The sequence below is a fragment of the Coloeus monedula genome (assembly GCF_965178545.1).
Source record: "Coloeus monedula genome assembly, chromosome: 2".
Taxonomy (NCBI): domain Eukaryota; kingdom Metazoa; phylum Chordata; class Aves; order Passeriformes; family Corvidae; genus Coloeus; species Coloeus monedula.
This window is the reverse complement of record NC_138782.1, coordinates 48,214,838-48,237,937: the sequence shown is the minus strand read 5'-3', so window position 1 is coordinate 48,237,937 and position 23,100 is coordinate 48,214,838. Positions and strand designations below refer to the sequence as shown.

Genomic DNA, 23,100 nt, shown 5'->3' with positions numbered 1-23,100 from the left:
CTGTGGATGAAACATGTTTCCTAGCACTCAAAGGGAGGCCAGTTATTAAGTGCTTGCCTGGGTAACCTGTAGTGTTTGTCTCCTTCCGTAAATAAGTCTGTCATGTAATGTTCATGCTCATCATAACTAACTTAAAGCTGCAATTTTTATTTACTTGCCATCTGAGAATACTAAAATAATGAATTTAGTGTATTTCTTTCCTTTTTTTCCTATCTGTTGGGGGCTTTTTTTCCCCCCAAATTAACTGTGGATATAATAAATGTCTTCTGAGTGCTCACTTAGAGACCTTTAGTAGCTTAATGTTTTTGAGACTTTTCTTGGTTATGACCCTTTGCATTCCCAGTGATAATTTTTCACTTGATGAGTTTCCCAATGACAAATTTTCAATTTTTATTAACTAAATCTTCCCCAGTGCTTAGTGTAATAAAGATTGGTATTCTGGCAGGACAGACTAGGACAGATTTAAGATGCATTTACTCAACACCTGACTGCATAATTCAGTTCTCCTGCTATCCCTCACTTGTACCTGGAGCTGCAAGTTCTTCAGATATTATATATGCAGGTAGTGATCACTAAAAATTCATACTGTTCCTAGAGGGAACTATTTACACTTGCATACCTAGCTCCTCTTGCATTTTAAAAACTAATGAATTTTATTATGTTAATTTATCTCATATATGCCAATTATTTTCTCTGTAATAATATTTCTGTTGTACACAGTCCTAAGCTAAAAGTGAAAACCAGGGCTTTGAAGCTCGAAAAACCCTCAAGGACTCTTCCTAAATTTCAAATAGCTATCATAAAATAACTTTTAAAAAAATCAATTTCATATTAACCATGATAATTTTCTGTTTTTAAAAACAGGTGAACCAAGAGTGATATTTCCAGATATATTTGCTTTTTCTTCCAGATAGGAGATAGATGTGCTAAGCTGGCAAAGGGATTCTGGTAAGAATTTTTTTGTTACTTCTACAGTGAATGTCATATGTATAAGTGCTTGCAGTTTTGCTACTAGAAGGAGCTTTCTGTACCATTAGTGCAAACAAACTTGCTTTTACTTCAAAGGTCTAATTTTTTACCTAATAATTACATATTAATCCATCTGTTATATTTAAATGTTGCACTGAAAGTTATTTGGCTTTTTTTTTCGCATATTCTGTGCTTGGATATAATGAAAATACTTGACTTTTGAAGCTTTTACTTCAGCTCTTTATACAGAAATAGGCATTAAATATGCTGTTGTAGCACTTAAGTAGGGTTTATGTGGATTAAATCATCTTGTTTCCATAGTTGCCATCACTGGTTCTTGTTTTTGTTTTGCTTTCTTCAGTGATCCTCTTGAGAATTTTCTACAGCTGAGTCTTGCATTTCTTGTCTTGTTTGAGTTAAATGTTTCTTCATGTACTAGTGCTGAGCATCCAAAGCAAAATTAATCAGTTTGGGAAGCAGAACCAATGTTTTTGGTATTTCCTCCTGAACAGTGGCAGCAGAATTGTCTCTTGAATTAAGCACACTCTAGTAGCGACTGCTACCCACTCAGTTGTACCAGAAGGAAAACACCTTCTGGTTTAGTTGTAAATCTAAAGCATTGTACTTCTGCAACTCCCAAAATTATCTGAACTCAATAATTTTTTTTTCTTTTCCATTTGAAACAGCCTGAATACTGTTGGAATACATAATGTGATATTGTTCAAATAACGTATTAAAGAATATGTTTTCTGTACAATGATGTGTACGTGCTGTGTGTTTTGCTCTTATGCTTCAGGCCAAATACCTTTTAGTAGCAGACAAATGTTGAAGCTTGCATAGAGGTTACAAAGAAAAGCTGGAACAATGTCATTAACTTCCATTTATGCAGTAGGAGGGAATGCTCTGTCACAGGCTTTCCCCTGATAGATTTATAAAATCAGTGTTTGGGGTCCTGGGCTGTTAGCTAAAGTTTCACTGAAATTCTCTAAGTTCATTCTTTTCTTTCCCTTCCACCCTACATCGCTATATTGATTCCTTAGTTAACAGACACTATCTTTTGGAGGGGGTGAGAGACAGGGAAGAAACACTCCTTTTTTTTTTTCCCCCCAGTATTTTGTCTAAAAGGTATGTGTTTTCTGATGGAGTTAATTTCTGTCCTTTCCTCTACTTACAGCTCAGACATGAGCAGTGCCAGTAACTCACTGGCACGGGAATTCTTGACTGATGTCAACAGACTGTGCAATGCAGTGGTACAGAGGACAGAAGCCAAGGAAGATGAAGAAGAAGAAACTCATATGGCAGCACTGGGACAATACTTAGTTCAAGGCCGTGGGTTTATTTTGCTTACCACTTTGAACTCAATTATTGATCAGGTAGTAGCTTTTCTTAACTGGTTTTAATTTTTGTATTGAGCTTTGGCTGTGTGGATTTTTCTGGCTCATGTTGTTCTTGGTGCTGGTTTTCTTTTTATGGGAGAGTGCATGAGTTAATTGGGAAAACTGGAAATTCAAAAAGGTATGTTGCAGTTGCATTCTGTCCTTTAGCAGGAGCTGAAAATGCAAAACTAGATAATCATATACCTGTTTGCCAGCTCATGTTTGCCTAAGGCATCTGTGAAGCTCAAGTGCAGTAGCTGGGTGGAAAGAGACTTCAGTTGCATGTCCCAGAATGATGTAAAGTGCCAAAATGCTTGAGTCAGCTTTCTGTGTTTAAAAGTTTTTGTTCTTTAGGACTGAAACTGTTCTGATAGCACTGCAAAGCATCCCATAAAAGAATTGTGTTTGAAATCTGATTTCTACAGTTCTTTCCTGCACTGAAGTTCTTAGTATATAAGTGTTAGAATCCCAGTTGGAATGGAGGGTTTTTAGTGGTTATTCTGTAGTTTTGATTTTTTTTGCTGTTACATTTTTGGAGCAAAGTTTCAAATTTGTCGGGGGTTTCATGTTGACTTTTAAAATCACTGTTCTGTGCTTCTGAGTTTTCTGTGGGGCTTTGGGGTTTTTTTGGGTAATTCTTTCTACAAGAGGTTTTAGGAGAGCTTTGTATAGAAACTGTTGCAGAGGTGTAATAAGTATCTTGGATGCTTTCTGATTGGCTCGAGTTAATTATTATAGCAGTCTTTGCAGTTGGGTCATTTTTTTCAGTGCTTAAAACAGCAGAAAGTCATAGGGAACTGAATGCTGACTAGCTTGGTAAAATAAAGAAGGTTAATCTATTTTTTAAAAGTACAAGATCTTTTGGTTTTATTTTGTTCCTAACATAGGAGCTGACATGTCGAGAAGAACTTCTGACCCTCCTGCTGTCCCTTCTGCCATTGGTGTGGAAAATCCCTGTCCAGGAAGAAAAAGCAATAGGTATGTTTTATCACTGACAGTATTAAGCATGTAAAATAAGTGATTTGTGTTTTACTATAGAGCCTAGGACTTTGTGCTAAAAAGTAGCTCATTGTAGCACATATCCTCTAATGTGGAATGAAGATGTGAATTCTGCAGAGAATTTAAATTAAAAAATGGCCATCTCCTGTCAGCATACAAGCAAGGTGAAAATTGTGCAGAGAAGGTAAAGGCTTTTGGTCAGTGTGAAAGGCAGTGCTTGTGTTGCTGTGTAAAAACTGAACAATGAAATGGCAGTGATCTTAGTCAGATTTTTTTGTTTTGTTTTGGGCTCTTAGATTTGTCTGATGCATTCTTTTACCTCCCAGAGGGTAAAACAAAGAGAGTGAAAGAAATGAAGTTACCTGACTGAGAGAGCTTCTAAGGATTCATACCTGAAGCTCTTCCAGGGTTTTTTTTGCTATTTGAAATTCCTCCAAATTGAAGGCTTTTGTTAATGTTTGTAGACTTGGAGTCTTTAAGGGCCAGTTTCATAGAGCTTTTATATAATAAGCTTTCCTGCTTGCTCAGTTGCATCATTCTTTCATGCCTGTAAGCATGATGGAATTAATGAAATGTTTTGGTTGCTCTTAGTGGCTTTTCCAGAGTTAGTTTAAAAGGCTGTTGTGTAAAGAGGTTTTAAGATGTGGTTTACACACTACGTAATGCACAGCTTTTACTTCTACGAATTACCCTCTCTTAGTACTGGTACAGTAAGCACAATGTATGCAGTTGTGCACTAAGTAGTTGGGTTTTTTCTCGGACTGAAGTAAGTTCCCCTGTTAGGCAGCTTTCTTCTTCCTGTGCAGGTGATATCCTTTGTTCGGTAAAGTACTGGTTAATTTCCTGCCTTCAAAGTAGATGATATTTCTTCCTTAAGTATCACAACTATGACTTTTGAAACAGCATGGCACAATAGTGCTTGCTAGATGGAAGCATCTTTTCTTTCAGCTCAAATAATGTTTATAGCTATTATGTGGGCTTCTGGGGTTTTGTGGGGGTGGGGGCTGTTGTTGTTAACTGTGGCATTTTTCTAAATACTGAACTTACGGGGTGAAGGATACTTGCACTTATTTTATGGTAGTTATTTTACTGCCCGAAGTATCCCGTTACAGTCCTCTCACTACTTTAAAACAACAATGGACTTAATCCAAGAACATGCAGAGTTGTTTCTCTGCTTGCTTTTTTTGTAATTTGATCTGAGTTTACTGATATAAATGAACCAGTGGTACTTCTGTTTTATTTTTCAAAATGTTCTTGCCCATAGAATCAGATTTAAATTTTGTATTTGCTATTTTATACTGCTTACTTGAAAGTTGGGGATTTTGTCTTGGCTTTTGTAGGAATATTCAGGACCCTAACCTTTATTCATTTCCATCTCCCTTTTGTCGTGACTATTTTTAAATCCCCTGCTTTTATTTCTGCTGCTTATATTTGGAGCAATTAGTGGTGAAGTAAAGATTGAGGTCTGTATACTTGAAGATTTGCACTGATAATAAGTAGAGAAATTTATTTTTTCTATTACCACTAGTACACTAACAATGTCCTCGTGCATTCTAAAAGGTCTGTGAGCTAACACACCTGGTTCCTATAGCAGCTAAGTTGCAAAAAGTGACAATGGAGCATCAAGTTAAAAAGACCTTTCTTCCTCCCTTTAGTTTGCGTGCCAAAAAGTTCTTTCACCTGCCTTGATGACATCTTGTCTTGAGAATGGTTTTCTGAGAATAGTTGTGCCAACAAAGTTTTAGGAAACCTTTTAGCACACTTTTGTCTAACCCTAAATAGAAAATGAAATAATTTGTCTAGGCTTTAAAAATAGCCAGTATGGCCGGTAAACATGAGTTGTTGCTGCCTGTTTTATACTGAAAATGTCTGACATAGGTATATGCAAAACCATGACCTATTGAGATACAAATTTGCTGCATATTTTAAATCTGGAAGTATTTAACTATAAAATTAGGAAAAATGCTTTACATATTATAATGCTCCTTTAATGTTCCTTTGTTATTTTGCTGTTTCAACAGATTTTAATATACCCTTTACAGTAGACATATGTGTGACCAAAGAGAATAATACAAGTTCTGTGAAATCTACTCAGGAAAAACTAAGCTTGGATGGAAGCGCTCATTCATTTCTTCAGACTTCTGTGAAACTCAGTCTTCGCTCTCGAAAAAGCGGCCGTCTGCGCAAAACCACCCACCGCTACTCTGTGCGAGATGCACGGAGGTCCCAGCTGTCCACGTCCGATTCCGACGGCAATTCCGATGAAAAGACTGCTGTAATAACAAAACACAGACGCTCCCAGTTACTGCAGCCCTTTTTAATGGCTTCTGGTAGGGACAGCTACCCTGGAGGTAAAAGTGATTGTCGACCTGCTGAAGTGGTACCAGATTCTAATATTGATGCCCCTAATCTAGAAAGTTCCAGCAAAGTTAGGCCAGCATTTGAGATTTTGAATGAGCCAGCTGCAGGAACTTCTGAGAGCAGCATGAATAACTCTCCTTTTGACTTATGCCATGTCTTACTGTCTCTCCTAGAGAAAGTGTGCAAATTTGATATTACTTTGAATCACAGCTCTGCTCTTTCAGCGAATGTTGTGCCCACATTGACAGAGTTCTTATCAGGATTTGGAGACTCTTGCAATGTAAGTAGTAACACAGAAAATGAAGTGGTTTCTGCAGGGTGGACAGAAGAACCTGTGGCTCTGATCCAGAGGATGCTCTTTCGAACAGTGTTACATCTTATGTCTTTAGACATTAGCAATACAGAAACAATGCCTGACAATTTACGAAGAAATTTAACAGACTTACTTAAAGCAGCATTAAAAATCAGAGTTTGCTTGGAAAAGCAACCTGGTCCTTTTGCTCCAGGATACAAGAAAACACTACAGCAGCTGGTTCAGGATGACTATATGTTTTCTAGGTATCGTCACAGAGCCTTGCTTCTACCTGAGGTTATAGAAGGGGTCTTGCAGATTTTGATCTGCTGCCTACAAAGTGCAGCCTCTAATCCATTCTACTTTAGCCAAGCTATAGATCTGGTTCATGAGTTCATACAGCAGCAGGGATTTAAGCTGTTCGAAGTAACAGTGCTTCAAATGGAATGGCTGTGTATGAAGAATGAGGGAGTACCTGGAGAAGCCTCAGAACATCTGAAAACCCTGATCAACAGCATCATGAAAATAATCAGCACTGTCAAAAAAGTGAAATCTGAGCAGCTCCACCAATCAATGTGTACAAGAAAGAGGCACAGACGATGTGAGTACTCTCACTTCATGAATCACCACAGAGATCTCTCTGGGCTCTCTGTATCTGCTTTTAAAAACCAAGCTTCCAAAAACCCTTTTGAAACTGCTGATGGAGAAGTCGATTATCCTGAGAGATGCTGCTGCATTGCTGTTTGTGCACACCAGTGTTTGCACTTGTTGCAGCAAGTTTCTTTGACCAGTACCTGTGCTGAAATTCTCTCAGGTGTACATAATGTAGGAATATGTTGTTGTATGGACCCGAAGTCTGTGATTGTCCCATTGCTCCACGCTTCCAAGTTGCCAATCCTAAAAAACTTTCAACAGCACATACTGAACATCCTTAACAAATTTATATTGGATCAACTAGGTGGAGCAGAAGTCTCTCCAAAAATTATACAGTCATCATGCAATATATGTACTGTTGACTGTGATCAGCTTGCTCAGCTGGAAGATGCCTTGCAGGGCAACTCTAGTGATGCCAGTCCTTTGTCTAGTTCCTCTTGCAGAGTTCAGGGAATTCTGCCTAGCACTGGATCTGAAGATATGTTGTTGAGATGGCATGCACTGGAGGCTTATCAGGACATTGTTTTTGAAGAAGACAAACTACGTGGCACCCAGATCGCAAGCCATATTTGCCACTTAATTCAAAAGGGAAATGTAGTGGTCCAGTGGAAACTGTATAACTGTATCTATAATCCTGTGCTTCAGAGAGGAGTTGAGCTAGCTTGCCATGCTCAGCAGCAACTTGGAATAAGTACAGGTGATAAACAGATGTGCAGTTACCATAGCCAGGATTTGCCTTCTGAAGTGCTTCAGGTTTATTTGCAGATGCTCCCTGTGTTGCTGAAATCCAGGTTGGTTGATTTTCTGTTAATTATTGGAAAACATGCTAATTAGGTACTGAGCTTTGTATATTTTTTACTGATCAGAATGTAAGTTTTCTTTGGACTCCAGGCAGTGTTTTGCTATTGCAGGTGGCAACAAGGTAAATGCTTGAGTAACAAGGTATAAGCCTAGATTCATAAACCTTAGGAGGTGAAGGCTCTTTACTCGTGAGTTATGGTCTTTAACAAGCCAAACTGTGTAGCAACAAATAAAATCTTTGTCCTGTGTGACATACTCTCTGCCTCTTCATTTCTTATTCTAAAATTAGTCTGGAATGTTAAACAGATCGATATGTCATTTTTCTGTGGGAATTAGACTACTTAGTTTTCTGTTCTGTTTCCTTTTTCCTTCTAGAATAGAAGGAACTATAGAAACTACCTTTCAAAAATAAGGCTTGATGTTTACTTTTCCTGAAATAATTGGTTTCTAACTTACAAAATCCTGTTCATTGAAACATAGTTTAAAAACAGAAACTAAAACAACCCCAAAACATAAAAAAGGCACAAACATTCTCCCAGGGCATAAAATAGAAACTTTATTCATTATTAAATGGATTAAATAATTGTTTAATAAATATATGGAAGTTTTTTCAGAATATAAATGTGTCCTTTTGTCAAGGAAAGCTTCTGATTTTATTTCTCTTGGAGTCCTGAAGTGAATTTAGTGGGTTTACCCAAGACAACGAGTAGACTAGTACTCCAATTTATGTAAAGGGATTATCTCATACAATTTTAACTTCTATCCTAACCTAAACTGTGTCAGAAGCTATTCATTTTTGAAAGTGTACTTAGTGGCAAAGAGGCAAGAGAAATAAAGCTTAGATTAAGAAAAAAGTTTAAGATGTCCTATTTTTTTTTTTGCTGGCTTAAGGGTGGGAATATACAAGTAAATGATTCTTCTGATTCTAGAGTAACTTGGTTAGATTAAAAGCTGATCCTGTGGGGAAGGACATGGGAGGTAAGTAAGGTGGATATCTACAAGCAAACATAATATGTTAAAAAACTTCCAGATCCTTACCCCAAATTTTGTATGAACTTAACATAATACTTGGAGAGTAGAAGAATGGAAAAATAGACTTGGAAGCAAATATATGGAAAGTTTTTTTTGTCATTGGATATGCTGGCATAACAATTGCACAAAAACTTGTGCTTGAAAGGTATTCCTAAATTTATCTGAAATTCATCATCCATGCAACTAGTAGACATAGCTAAGGGTATGTCTTCAAGTTTCTTTGAGAAGGAATCTCTGCTTTCTGTTGAAATCACAGAACAGAGAAATAAAGATACTTACTAGCTTCAGTTGCTAATAAAAAATTGGGGGAAGGAAATACCACTAAAGAGAAAATGTCATAAGTAAAGTTAATAAACCGCGTTTAATGTTTTGAACATCATATATTTTTGTGGTCTACCTTTTAGCGGGAGGTATTTCCTACATTATATCTCAAAAAAAAGTTGAATTTTCCACTACCAGCTAGATGATGCTGACTTAGGATCCTAGAGTACTGCAGACAACTTCCTTTTCTCTTTAATTTAAAGTAATTTATAGCAATTGCTCACCTTACATGAGTTGTTTGGCTGATTTTATTAAGGTAACTTTCTTATGCTTTCTCTTGCAGGGTAATTAGAGACTTGTTTCTGAGTTGTAATGGAGTGAATCAAATGATTGAGCTAAATTACTTAGATACATTAAGAAGCCATTCTTTGAAGGTGTTAGAGACATTGATACTCTGCCTCGATGATCAGCAGGAAGACCAAGCAACACCAGAACTGGAAGGCCTGAACAGCGAACAAAAGGAATCTGTGTCTGACTTGCCCACTTCTCTTTGTAGCCAGCATGCTGTTTCAGAAGTTACTCAAAGCCTGAGCAAGTTTTATGCTGGCTTGAAAGAGGCTTACCCAAAAAAGAAAAAGTCTGTGAGCCAAGACATTCATGTCAACACAATAAACCTGTTCCTCTGTGTTGCTTTTTTATGTGTAAGTAAAGAAGCAGATGGTGATCTGGATTCAGCTAATGAGTGTGAAGATACATCAGGATATGATAGTACAGCTAGTGAGCCATTAGGCCACAAATTACCCTATCTGTCCCTGGAAAGCCTTACTTTGCCCTCTCTGGAACATATTCATAGGGCTGCAGATATTTGGTCCATGTGTCGTTGCATCTATTTGTATAGTTCAGTTTTCCAGAGACAGTTCCATAGACTTGGAGGCTTTGAAGCATGCCATAGATTACTAATCCTGATAATTCAGAAACTTGCAAAACATAAGGAAAATGAACGAGAAAAGAGGGAGAGAGTATTGAGTGAAAGCAGCAGAAGTTCACATGGGAATCCTTGTACTGAGCTTCTCAACAAGGATGATTCTGTTCAGCTGGCTGAAAGCAGAGAGATGACGCAGTTGGAGCTTGATAGTTCTGGCAGTCTTGCTGGTGCTGAACAGCTGGTGCCTGGCTCTGTCTCCTGTGACAGCCCTGTGAGCATGGAGCATGCTTCAGTTACTTCAGCTGCCAAGCTTGAAGGGATAAGGACTTCTGTAAGAGAAGAGACTGAGTGGGCACTTCAAGGTATCAGACTTCTAGAAGCTCTGCTGACCATCTGTCTACACAGTGCAAGCACCATGCAGCAGAAGATGGAAGGGGAGATGTTTCACCAGGTACTGTGCAACTTTCCCTAGCTTGCTTTGCTTATATTTGTTTCATACAATATTATTTTAACAGTAATTTTGTCAAAAGTTCTTCTAGGGAGGTAAAAACCTTATGCTGTTTTTATGGTACCATATTTTGTATAGTACTGAAAGCATACAGCTAAGTAATGAGATTGGTAGAGTGATGGTCTGCTTGAGTAATACTCTTTAGAAAGAGTATTCAGTGGAGAATGTGTGTGAAAAGGATGCTGCAGGAAAGCTGTGTAGGCAAGGTGTCACCGTTATACATAGTGACTCACATTGCTTTGTGCCTGAGAAAGGACTACTGAAGGGCACAGATACTGAAAGGACACCTGAAAAAATTATTCCTTAAGCCTTAGAGGTGGACTAATTCAGTGTTCCACAAGAAGTTGTTAATTCACAGAAGACACCTCTTTTCTTTAATGTTTTAATTGCTCTTTTGAATTTTATTTGGCAATCTGTTGCAAAGCAGGAGGCCTTAAGTAGAGGAAAGAACTGGAGTTCTGTCTCCAACACTCATTACTTTTGTGATCTTGGACATGTCACCCTCTGTCTTGTTAACTTCTAGTAGTGTTGTGGTGTGATTTGAATGCACAGCATACCTGAAACTGTTTCAAAGATGTTTATTTTTGAAACAGCACTTTTACCTGCAAATAGTAGAAAACAGCATTTTGCCAGATTTTTTCAGTGTGTGGGTTCCAATTAAATGTCATGACATATAGGATGAATCTTTTATTTCAAGAGACTGGATAAGTCTGGTGATTTTAGATGAGAAGTCAGATTGATGCTTTTTCCTGGTCTCAATGCACACTGCAATGCACACCCCACAAAAGATCTGGTATAACATTATAGGTCTTACTAATTAGCATATCTATCAAAAATTCCCTAATGAGAGTCTCAAATGAGCCCCTCTTTCTCTAAGGAGCTTTCCCTTGGATGGTTTTATCTTAGTTTATAAAATGTGTTCTGGAGAGGACCTTGGGGTCTGGGACATATTGATCCTTAACTACAAAACTTCTAAAATGTTTAATCTCTTAGCTTAACAAACAAGTTTAAGAATGTAGGCAAAACCCACTAAGAATACAGAAGTTGTAAAAAGGTATAAAAGGGGTTTAAAAGAAAAAAATCATCATGGCATCAAGATTTGTGTAGGTGGAAGGAGAAGCTCTTAAATGAAAGAGCTAGACTGTTTGTGTCAGCTAGAAATAGTAACGTAAATCAAAATGTTTTTTCTCCCCCAAAACACAGAATACCTGTGTGGATGATATCTTACTTGAAATCAGAGAGCAGCTTGCTCTGGCGAAAGTGGTAGAAACTGACTTGGCAAAGCCTCTGTTTGAAGCACTGCTTCGAGTTGCCTTGGGCACTTTTTCTGCTGATCTGGATCATTCTGAAGAAAAAATTGAAAAGGTATGAAACACCAGTTAAGCAGTCTAATTCTGAATAATGCAAGATTTTCTCAGGTTTGTTCTCTGGGTCTTTGTAAACTTGACAGGAAATGTTTAAATATGTTTGATTATTGTGACAGTTGAAGATGAAATCTCTGCTTCTCATATGAAAGTGGAATGCTGTTTGTTGATACGATCCCCACATTTGCTGCTCAGAAATGAGTCATGCCCCAAAAAGTAGCAAGCTCAGTCAACCTGATGTTCTCTTTACTCCTTCATCTCACAACAGTGTGATGAACTCCTAAAGGAAGAGCCTCAAACAGGGATGTTGAGTGACCTTATTGACTGTGAACATCTTCACCTCCGAGTGAATGTCAAGGTGCATGCTGATGGTGATTAGTGATTTGGAAACACAGTTACTTTTAATGCTGCTTACTAAAACTCTGATTAGGTAGTCAGTAAGAAAAATCCCTCTTTGTAGATTCAGTTTTTTACAAAAGAATGGAGTATTTTTAACGTATCTCAAGTTTCTTGAAAGTGTACGATTAATTTGCTTATTTTCCCAATGGGCTTGGAGAAAATAGGCATTTGGATTGTTCTAAATTATTTGCTTTTCTGATTCAAAGATTTTTTTTTCTGACCAATCATAGTCTATTTGGCTGTATTGTACAGACCCATTACACTGAGAAGGAGCCTGTGTCACAACCTGGAGAAATTTCTGAAGAAACCGAAGAATTGCAATGCTGTAGTCTTAAACTTTTTGCTGAAGAGGAAGGATATGAAGCAGATAGTGAAAGTAACCCTGATGATAGTGAAACTAAGAATGAAGGTAAATGGGAACTTTCTGAATATACAAAGCTGTCTTTATGATATAGCAAAGCTTGTTTGTCTTTTGAAATGTACCAAAACAAGGCAAACACCTCTAACAGATAGAAATAATTAACTTTATTTACTTTAAGTAGGATGGAGTTACGGATGGAGAGATGATAAATATTCTTATTGAGTGTTGAAGAAGTTCTGTCTTGCTTGTTTCGGTTTATGTGACTCTTGTTCTAAACTCATGTTGCTCAAATATATTATTGTGGTTTAGAAACTCTATAGAGATATTTATCAGTAGCATGTTTGAAAATCAATGCTCAAATTTTTTTTCTTTAGAACTATAACTATCTGGTGAAAATTAAATAGTCTAATTGTGTTATAGAATACCAGATTGAAAGGCACCACAAGGATCATCTGGTTCAACCTTTTTTGATGAAGGCACAATCTAGACAAGATAGCTTGGAGCCCTGTCCATTTGAATCTAAAGTGCCCAATGCTGGGGAATCTACCCCTTCCCTGGGGAGATTTATTCCAGTGACTGATTTCTCATTAGGGAAAACTTTCCTGTTGCATCTATATGGAATTTCCCCAGAAGTAACATGTACCCATTACCCTTTGCTTTGTCCATGTGACTCCTTGGAAAAAAGAAGTCTACCTTCTTCATAGACACCTTTTAAATGGTGGTAAAATGTCCTCCAAGTTGCCTTTTCTCAAGGCTGAGCAAGCCCAGTTCTCTCAATCTTTCATCTTGTCTTTTTTGCATGGTGGGGACAAAGACTGAACGCAGAGTTCCAGGTAAGGCTTGATAGTGCTGAGTAGAGTGGGATAATTTCTTTCTCTCTCCTGGTGGTGTCCTTGTTGATGCAGCCCAGCATCCCATTGGCTTTCTTTGCCACAGCAGCACATGTTGAGGCATACTGAAGTTGCTGTCCACTGGGATCCCAGCTCTCCAGACAGGCAGATCCCGGCCTGTGCTGCACTCCTGGATTCTCTTTTCCCATGTGCAAGACATTACATTTTTCCTTGTTGAACTTGATAAAGTTCTTGTTAGCCCACTCTTCCAGCCTATGCAGGTCTTCCTGCAGGCTGGCTCTCCCTTCCCACGTGTCCACTTCACCACTCAGTTTGGTATCACTGGCAAACTCCATCAGGGGAGATTGGTCCCATCACCCAGAGCACTCAGGAAGGTATTAAACAGCCTTGGACCCAAAATCCATCCCTGGGGACCCCACTTGTGACAGTTTCCAGTTTGAAAAGGATTTACCACCCCCTCTGGGTGTGGCCAGGCAGCCAGTGCCCACCCACTGCACAGACCCCTTGTCTCCACCCTAAGGCATCAGTTTCTCTGGGAGGAGCCTTTGGGAAACTATGGAAAGGCTTGGAGAAATACAGGTAGACAGCATCCGCTCCTCATTCCATGTCACCCCAGCAGGTTACTCGCTTGTGGGAGGCAATCAGGTTTGTCAAGCACTATTTGGCTTTTCCCAATCACATGCTTCATTTGACTTGATAGTCCCCTTGTTATATGACACTTCTTTTTATTCTAAACAATTGATGTGCTCATATCTTGCTGTATTCTGTTTGCATATTTAATTTTAAACATGAATTTGCTTTAATTTTTTCCTTTGTGCTGAGCACATCTGGGTGCATATGTTCTGGTATGAGATCAGCATGAGCGGTAATGGCCTTTAATAGAGCTGCATCAAACTGCTGCTGTTTATCTGCATGACTAGGCTTTGTCAATAGATTTATAATGTTTTAAAAGCATTTCTGAACTAAGAAATTAATCTGAAACACTTCCATGATACATTTGCATGTAGCATGTGTCTGTACCAAATAATTTTAAGTAATGTATTTTAAAGTCTCTCCAAAATGTAATAGGGGAGGTTTACATGTTTGGGGTTTTTTTTCTGTGATTGTCATGCAGATATTCTGTCATGTGTATTTTCTGAGTTAAATAACAATCTGCTTCCTCCAGAATTTTAATATGAAATTATTTAAATGTATTTCCTATCTTGGGAGGCTCAAAGTTTTGTATAGAAGCTTGAGCCTCTGTTACAATGATTTTACTGTTGTGTTTCATGAACTGCATATTTTGCCATTACTATGTGTGTCCAATTCACAGGAAATTAAGCCAGATAGTTTAAGCGCATGTAATGGGAGAAACTGCATCCTTGCCCTTGTGTTAGCAGGAAAATAGGAAAATCTGAAGCAGAGTATCGAATTATGCTAACTTGGGAAAATTGCTTATAACCTAGTGACTATTTTTGGTTTGTACCATGAGAAGGTTGGAGATATGTCCTTGGATGTTCTGCTTAAGTCATGCAAACTGTATTTGGCTGAGTAAGTTTCAGTAAGACACATGTGGTTTCTTTTTAGGAGCAGATGCAAAAGCAGAACCAGGATGTACTGGTGCTTCAGGTTATTTTAATGACCTAGCTGAACACATCAATCAAGGAGAATTAATGTATCCTGAAATCTGCATGTTAGAATTAAACTTGCTCTCAGCTGGTAATGCAAGTTTAGATGTGCTTGCTCATATATTCCAAAGCTGCCTGAAAATCATCAACCAGAAGGAGAGAAATGCCACTGTACTTATAGAACAGGTAAAAATGTTATTAACAGAGGCAACAGTTTAGCAGCTGTGTATCTTTTCTTTAATTTTGTAGTACCTAATAGAGTGATCTTGAATATTCTCACTTGTTATGGGATTTGATAAGATGTGAAACAGTGTAAATTACTGATATTGTCCACTGCATTGCATTTAAGTTACCAGGAACTGAGTAATTTATTGAAAGGTATTTGTCCTGCAAAGTTTTTAAGTTTGTAGGTGTCTTTTTTAATCAAGACTGTTCAATCCCTAGAGAGAGAGATAGATTTGGTGATTGTCACAGCCTTAAGAAAAACAGGCAGATATCTGCTTGTATGTGTGCATATGTAAGCATTCTAAACTTTTATCCGTTGGCATGTGTGAATTTACACTTTTAGAAACTGTGAGTCATGTACCTCAAAAATATTCCATGCTTTTTTTTGTCAAAAGTTTGTATTAGGAATTAGTTGTGCAAATGTTCATGTCCTCTGATAGGTTTTTCTAATAACTGAATTGAGTATCCCTCCTGCAAAAGATAGTAATTTGAATTTCAAAGTCTCTCTTCTGCAACTGAACTACAGAAAGATTATTCATCAAATATAAAAAAAGTCCATAATTTCAAGTAATCGGAATTATCATTAAAATCAATAGTAGGCAGGAACTGATTGGAAGAATTTCTTTCTTAGTTCTTTGAGCAGGTGTATATTCTTCAGATATTCATTTTACCTACTCTTTTTAACAGGGAGCTGTTAAACATCTTTTGGGAGGATTTATGAATATATTAACACAAACAGAATCTAGTTTTCATGGTGAGTTAAAGATCCAAGTAACTTAAATATTGTTTTTTAAAATTTAATGTATACACAGTCGAACTTTTTAGTTCACAGTACAAGTGCAAAATTGACAAAGGAAATCCGTTGGCATGTGTGAATTTACACAGCTGCTTTTTTAACTTGTAAGAAACTTGTGCAACTTTAGTGTAAATATAGGGTTATTTCTGAGCTAGTGGAAATAAGTTAAACAAATACTGGCAAATCTGAAAATGATAGTTGAAACCATAAACACTAGTGTGACAGTGTTAAACATTGCTTGGAAAAAATAGCAGCTGATGAATTCTCATTCCATCACAACATAAGTCCTTATTTCCAATTTCTTTGTAACACAGATCTTGATGATGCATTGAGTTTTATTTCTAACTGGAAAGCAGATAGCTAATCTAAGAATGTGGAAGCAGATGAAATGCTTGCCCTAAGATAGTTTCACATAATGAGAGTGCTTCACAACCAGGAGATGATGTAAACCCATCCCAGGACTTGGATCCGTGGTGGCTTTGTGTGGAGAGCCTTTGCAAGGCAGACACTTGATTCTCAGACTTTCAGACTCCATTTTGCAAACCTGGGACAAAATTTAGTGTAGCACTGATTGATTCAATGAAATTTTGAATGGTAGTGTCAGGAAGTACTGTTGGATCTCTCTAGAATTCATCTTGTAATTGTTATTGCTTCCTTAATTTGAAATGTCTTTGAAAAACACATTGAATTCCAAGTTAATCTTTCCCCATAATAGTATAGAATATGAATTTTTAAAGCTCAAAAAAATTCATTTCAACAATATTATTGTCTCCTTATTTTTAGCATGCCAGATGGTGCTGGTAGATCTGCTAGTCTCCTTGATGAGTTCACGGACCTGTTCAGAAGAGCTAACCCTTCTTCTGAGGATATTTTTGGAGAAGACACCTTGTACGGTATGTATGGAGTAGCACATAGCAAAATTCAGAGGTTTAATGAGAAAAATGAAGCAAAAAGAAAATCCTTTTGTGTCCAAGAACTTTGGGAAATAAGGAGATGAACAGCAATGTTCGAACTATCAGAGCAAATAAAATTTGATTGTAGAAATAGTTCATTCTCAAAACTTGAAAAGGAAAGAGGAGATAAGAAGAGAAGGGTTTTGGAGGGTATGTTGCTCTTGGGAATTCTCTTCAGCACAACAAATCAAGAATCCTCTCAGGGAGGCTGACATTGTGGTTATGGATAGCAGAACAATAATACTGTAAAATCTGAAGCACTTCCTTTAAAGTTATGAAGCATCTCACTATTTCAGGAATGCTATAGTAGCAGGAATTACCTTCAAAAGTGTCCTAAGCTGGTTTGTGTAATGCTGGAATCTACTGCTTGTGTGGGATATACTGCTGAAATAACTCTGTTGGTTTGTGTAAGAGTCTGTAGAAAAATACAAGTCGAAGAAAATAAGAAAATGACTGTGCAGTGTGAAATAGTACTAAACCAAACAAAGACTCACAAGTCAATTTTTCAATGGTAGCTTGTAATTATTGGCCAAATTAACAAGAGAAACTTTTTTGGCATAAGGGCTCAGCTAGTTTTGCTACTGGTTATGCAAAATAACAAAGTGGTGGCCTGTGTGTGCGTTCTTAACCAGCCTCAAACACAGGGTAAAAGGTGCAGTCTTTTTTTGCACATAACAGAAATCAGATAAGACTGTGCAATGACCACCTGCTGCATTTCAGCTGATTCCTAAGCGTGGAAACTTGAAGTCTGATGTGCCCAGACTGACTCTCCAGAGCTTTGTTGGGCCACAGTCTGTTGAAGTTGCTACCTGATGCTTTTGCAAATGTGTGTAGGCTTGGATATATAAGTCCACCTCCCTTGGAAAAACATGAATCCAAGTGTAAATGATGAGTAGGCTTCTATTTAGTTGCATGATACTTGACTACATGGTGTGAACAGTTTCTCTTTTTTTTTTTTTTTTTTTTTTCCCTCATTTGTTTGGTTTATTTCTTCTAGGAGATACTACTCAAGGGTGTATTGAAGATTGTAGACACTAATATTTATATGAATCCACTACAGTACCTTGCCTTCCCTTTGCTAAATGGCACAAATTTGAGTAGCAGTTCCTCACAAAAATGTGCTGGCACTTCCAACAGTAAAACTGCTGGACTACTAAAAAGAGCAAAATTGTCACAGAGTAAGAAAGAGGCAGATGGTGAAAACTTGAGTCACCAGCTACTTTCTTCTTGGCATGTAGCCCCAATTCACTTGCCTTTAGTTGGACAAAACTGTTGGCCACACATGTCTGATGGTTTCAGTGTCTCACTGTGGTTTCGTCTGGAGTATGCTCATGAAACAGAAAATTCAACAGAAAAGGGGAAAAAAGTCAAGAGAAGAAGCAGACTCATAGCTGTAAGAGAGAACAGTTTTGACAGCACAGGTGAGAATATAGTACTTTGTTTCTATTTAGGTAGCACTGAAGGACTCTGGTTACAAATATTATTAATCTATCTACCATATACAAAAGTTTGAAATTTTATGATTGATATTAAACAGCGCAGTGGTAGTATTTCTGGTCTTTTTATGACTACTGTATCATATTCTTACAGATACAATGTTTCCACACCTAGTGCTTAAATTAGATTAATGCCTGCTTCCTTAAAAATTTAGTATTCTTACTGAATTTGTAACTTTAGTAACATTTATGCTACTTCATGTTATGATGAAAATAGTAAATGCTGCAGCTGTGGTCATGGAGAAAAAGTGCTCAAGTTTATTTGATTTCATGTATTGATGATCAAGTCTCAGGCTGACTCAGTATAAATCCTCTTAACTCTTCCTTGTGTGTGCACCATGTAAATGCCAATAGCTGTGCAATAATTTTGTTTATACTTTTGTAGAGACTCACTTGCTCCCAAACTGTTCTGAGCAGAATATTTTGGATTAGAATTTGTAGGGGGAAACATTTCTTACTTAAAATGTCCCCCACTCGCAACACTTGGAATACCTTTATTCTTTTTTCCTTCTCTTTGTATTTAAATAAAAGGAGGGAAAACCCAACCCTGAACCTTGGAACTCACTAGAGTTGCTTTTGTTAGGTCTGTGCTTTTGCTTGGTAAAGTAAGAATACAAGATACAAGATCATGCTTTTTAAGGGTAGGATGATTTGTGAAGAAAACTGAAGATTTCTTGGTGCATACTGATAGTTCAGCATAGGAATGTATTATGATATGGCATGTCAAAAGCATCATTGGTGGAGTGTTTTCAGCTCAGTGGATTTACACATTACAAACAAAAACACGTGAAGTGCTGAGTTAATGTTAAGTTTCAGTTTGAGACCTAGGTTTCTGAAGAGAATCAAGCATATTAGTCAGCCCACTTAAAAAAAACAAAACCAAACCACCTTAATAAAAAAACCCCCCAGTTCTATGCAGTACCTGAACTGTTTCTTTTCACACTTGATATATGCTGTGAAAAGCATTGTTGTTGTATTGAATTGTAATGGCAACATGTTTATATTTCTAGAAGAAACAAAGTCTATAGGAATGGAATATCCAAGCCTGGGAGATAAACTTGTTGAAGATGGCTGTATTCATATCATTTCCCTGGGTTCCAAAGCTCTGATGATACAAGTTTGGGCAGACTTGAACACTGGAGCATTCATATTTCGGTATGGTGTATTAGTCCAGAAGCAGTCTGGTGGACGTATTGTATTGTTACTTCTAGTAGCAGCTTGCAGAGAATACTGATGGAGAGTAGAGAACTAATTTCTATAGTAGAGACATCTTGCACACTGATGGGGCAACATCAAGTAAGCGTATTGGATACAGATATACAGGTTTATCAGCTTCAGCTGTTAAGCTCTGGTCTTTCATGTTTCATGTAGTCATTTATAAATAACTGCCCACAAGGTAGCGATTCAAGTTTTAGTGAAATGACACAATAAAGGTGTGAAGATGGAAAAGGTTTTTGCAGCTGTAGGTTTTCACACCTCAGCTGTGAAAATTGCTGTTGTGTAATATTTACTGGGACAGTCTTGGTTTTAATCTTCTGAGCACATTTTAGCCCTAATTTATTTCTTATAAATAATCCTTAAGTATCTTTGAAATGTGTCTAAAACTGCAATTTTAGAACACTTTATTTCAGTGTTCAAAGCACCTGCATGTTTTCAATAAATTAAATATAACTTTTCTCTGAAATAGAGATATCTTTATCTTAAATGTAAGCAGATTTATGCAGACAAGTTAAATAACTAAGTTGAAGGTGTTGTGATGATTTCCCTAGGTTATGTTGAGCACTCTAAAAATAGAACTGTGATCCAAAAAACTACTTGTCAGAGTTAAGGAATGCAATCTTAAATTAACTGAGGCCAAAATGAGTAGATTTGTGGCTTAAAATGCAAATGTGAAAACACACCCCCTCATTTTTCCTTTTCTGCTGTTTGCATAGTATGTGCATGGATCCGAATGATGAGATGAAAGCTGGTCTGCTGGCACAGGCTGAGTCTCCAGAGAACATTTTCCTTGTGGGCAGGTGGCAGCATTTGGCATTAAAATATCTGCAGAAGCCAGAAGGCAAGAAAAATTTCCATGGAAAGCTGTTCCTGTGGGTTTCTGGTCAGAGGTAAAGAACATATTAGCTGTACCTAGGTATTTATCTTCTTTAAAAGATATAGTCTGGAAGGAAAACATCTGCAATATTTTGGTGCAAGCTGCAGTTATGGCTGAGTAGTCTTCTAGGATAGGAGAAGGGGATGCGTTACACTGCTCCGAATTCTTTAGAGGTATCAGGAATATTCATGGATTACTTTGAGAATTGTCAGTTTATACCATGGACCAGTGCTAACATCAATGGTTTTTTTCATCACAAATAAGTGAAAGAGGGAAGTACTACAAGATTTTGAGTAAATGCCAAAATAAGCTATGGCATGAAGTTAGCAGTAGACATAATGTATCTGGATGAATCCAAATTAAGGAGGTGTAGGTCAGGTACTGGCAATATTGTTGAAAGTAGGAATTAAGAGGAGTCGGAGAAAAGGCAGTCACTTTGTTCCACTGAGAGAAATGAATAGGGAAGAAGTTAAAAAATACTTTAGAGAAGAACTGACAGTGAGAAGTACTACTTCCACTGCAAAGTTAAGGTCCATGCTCCTAAGTGAGGTACTTGATACTAGGTTGAGTGGGCCTGTATGTGCATGAATTGTTTACTGATTAGAGAAAAATGAATTTATTAAATATCACAGTCTTTTCCCTTTCTTCCTAAAGTCCAGACTGTGAGGGCTATGTTAAGCCTGTGCATGCTGGTATTCAATAAAGTCCAAATATGGAGATATGGGAGGAAGCTAAAAATACTACAATGTTCTCCCCATGTGTAGTTGTTGAGGCCTCTCTGTATATAGATTTAGTTGCTAGTTTGCTAATAGTTAGGCTCTTTCAGGAAGCTTTGAATGACCTTTACAGTCCAATCAGTCTGTTTATATAAAGGCACATAAAGTTAATTGGATGCTTTCTGAAAGCATCAGGCTTATTGCCTGTGGCTGTGCAGCACACCAATTCTGACAATGTTTCCTGGTACAAGCAAATCCTCAACATGGTGTTTTCCAGCATATGTGAGCCACAGTTTTCATGATATGCTTTAGCATACTCAAAGGGCTTTGACTTGTTAGGAATAGCAGAAATGCTCGAAAAATTGTGGTATTTTAAAAGTGTGTATAGTGCTCATACCATTTCCACTTTGAGGTCAGAGGAAAGAAGGAAGGTATTTCAGAGCTAGGAAAACTTGATTTCATGGCAGCCCTAGCTGGGACTCTATTCATCTGTTCTGTGCAGTATTTGAATACATATATCATTGTTACTGAGTCTTAAGGTGCCTGGAAGTTGAAGAGGACTTCAGGTAATTTAGCATTGATGACAGCATGGCTTCTCATCTACTGAATATTAAAATGAATTTTAAATGTAAGCTGGATATCTTAGATAGCAATTTTGATCAGTTCTTAATATTTGAACTTGTTTATTTATATGTACTTTTAGGCAATGTGAAATTAATTTAGATTTTGCACTACCGAGGAAAACAAGCTTATCATCTGACAGTAACAAAACATTTTGCATGATTGGCCATTGTACATCATCCCAAGAAGATTTGCTTCGATTGTCGGGTAGATGGGATCTTGGAAATCTGCTTCTATTTAATGGTACTTTTTTATGCTTTTTCCTTGAATGAGTGTTCATTTCCTCTTTCCCCTCCAAAATCAAATGCTTATTTTAATATGTTGTTTAACATGCCAAGTTTTTACAGTAAAAACAACAATACACCCTTTAGCAGCATAATATGTCAGGGAGAATGTAGGCAAATGTTTCAGTATTGGATACTTCCTAATGTGTCCTTCTGCCATATTCTCTTGCTTTCTGTTTAGTGCCATAATTGGCAATTTTTTCAGAATTTTTTAAAATAATACCTTGGGATAGGGAGTAGAGAGATAGTGATATTTGCTCTATTTTTTTTCTTAAAGCACTCAGTCTCTTACCTGGAAAATTGATTTCAATTACCTGCTGCTAGCTTCAAATCACTTGAAGCATATAAAAAAATTAACAAAATCTGAACCACTGAATGCTGAGTTAAGCATGCTTATTTCTGGAACTTGTAGTGTTACTCTGGGGATTTCTTAGATGTATAATTCTCCTCCTTCCTTGGGAAGTTTTATCTAGTATTTTGGACTGTTTGCTTAATGCTGAAGGCTGGAACCCTGCTGCTTTGTCACCTGGCATTTCAGGTGCTGTGGCCCAGTCAGGACTACTCCACAAGCGAGATCAGTTTGCCCAGGGTGTGTGGCGCATACAGGTCTTGTATGTGTAGCTGTGTATTTGTGTGGGCATAGGCAAGATACTTGTCATAAATGTAACCTGTAGAATCTACATGGTCTGGTTGCCATGTGCCTACTGCCTGCATAGCTGACATATGCAGAGAGCCCTGGATTTGCTGCTGTACAGTTGTCATGCCCCCACACATCAGACCTGGGTGCTTCTGGGTGCTTCTTTTGGGCTTGTGTTCTCAGGTCACAGATGACCCAAGATGTGCTGCCCAGAAAGGGAAGATTCATTTGGTCTTCTACCTCCTATGGGATTTTTTTCCCTTCTGTCACTTGTAGTGTGCTGTTGTTGTTGCATCCTGCTCAGTCACTACCCAAGTCCCCAAGACAATGCAGCATATTGTTTCTATCTGTAATCCTGCTATGCTTTGAAAGCTTTGAGGAGGCTTGGATAGATGACTTTTTAATTTTAAAAAGTGAAATTACTCAGAGATGTTGATCTTCAGTTCATGCAGGTCATTTTCCTGGCTTGGTTTCAGTTGTCTTTGCCACTGAGTTGATCTGGCCTGTGATATGTCAG

The 23,100-nt window shown here is 37.6% G+C and overlaps 1 protein-coding gene across 1 annotated transcript in view; it reads left to right on the top strand.

Annotated features, from left to right (window-relative positions):
* Positions 1-2,150: 2,150 nt before the first annotated feature.
* LYST (lysosomal trafficking regulator) overlaps positions 2,151-23,100 on the top strand; it is a gene marked incomplete at both ends in the record, with an annotated part of 61,996 nt that continues 41,046 nt past the window's right edge. The window contains 13 exons of the mRNA XM_082277002.1: positions 2,151-2,342; positions 3,233-3,323; positions 5,366-7,442; positions 9,089-10,121; positions 11,382-11,543; positions 12,194-12,350; positions 14,720-14,946; positions 15,673-15,739; positions 16,565-16,674; positions 17,732-18,155; positions 19,241-19,385; positions 20,165-20,338; positions 21,745-21,905. Coding sequence (XP_082133128.1) covers positions 2,151-2,342; positions 3,233-3,323; positions 5,366-7,442; positions 9,089-10,121; positions 11,382-11,543; positions 12,194-12,350; positions 14,720-14,946; positions 15,673-15,739; positions 16,565-16,674; positions 17,732-18,155; positions 19,241-19,385; positions 20,165-20,338; positions 21,745-21,905 — 5,020 coding nt within the window. The remainder of the gene's footprint in view (positions 2,343-3,232; positions 3,324-5,365; positions 7,443-9,088; positions 10,122-11,381; positions 11,544-12,193; positions 12,351-14,719; positions 14,947-15,672; positions 15,740-16,564; positions 16,675-17,731; positions 18,156-19,240; positions 19,386-20,164; positions 20,339-21,744; positions 21,906-23,100) is intronic.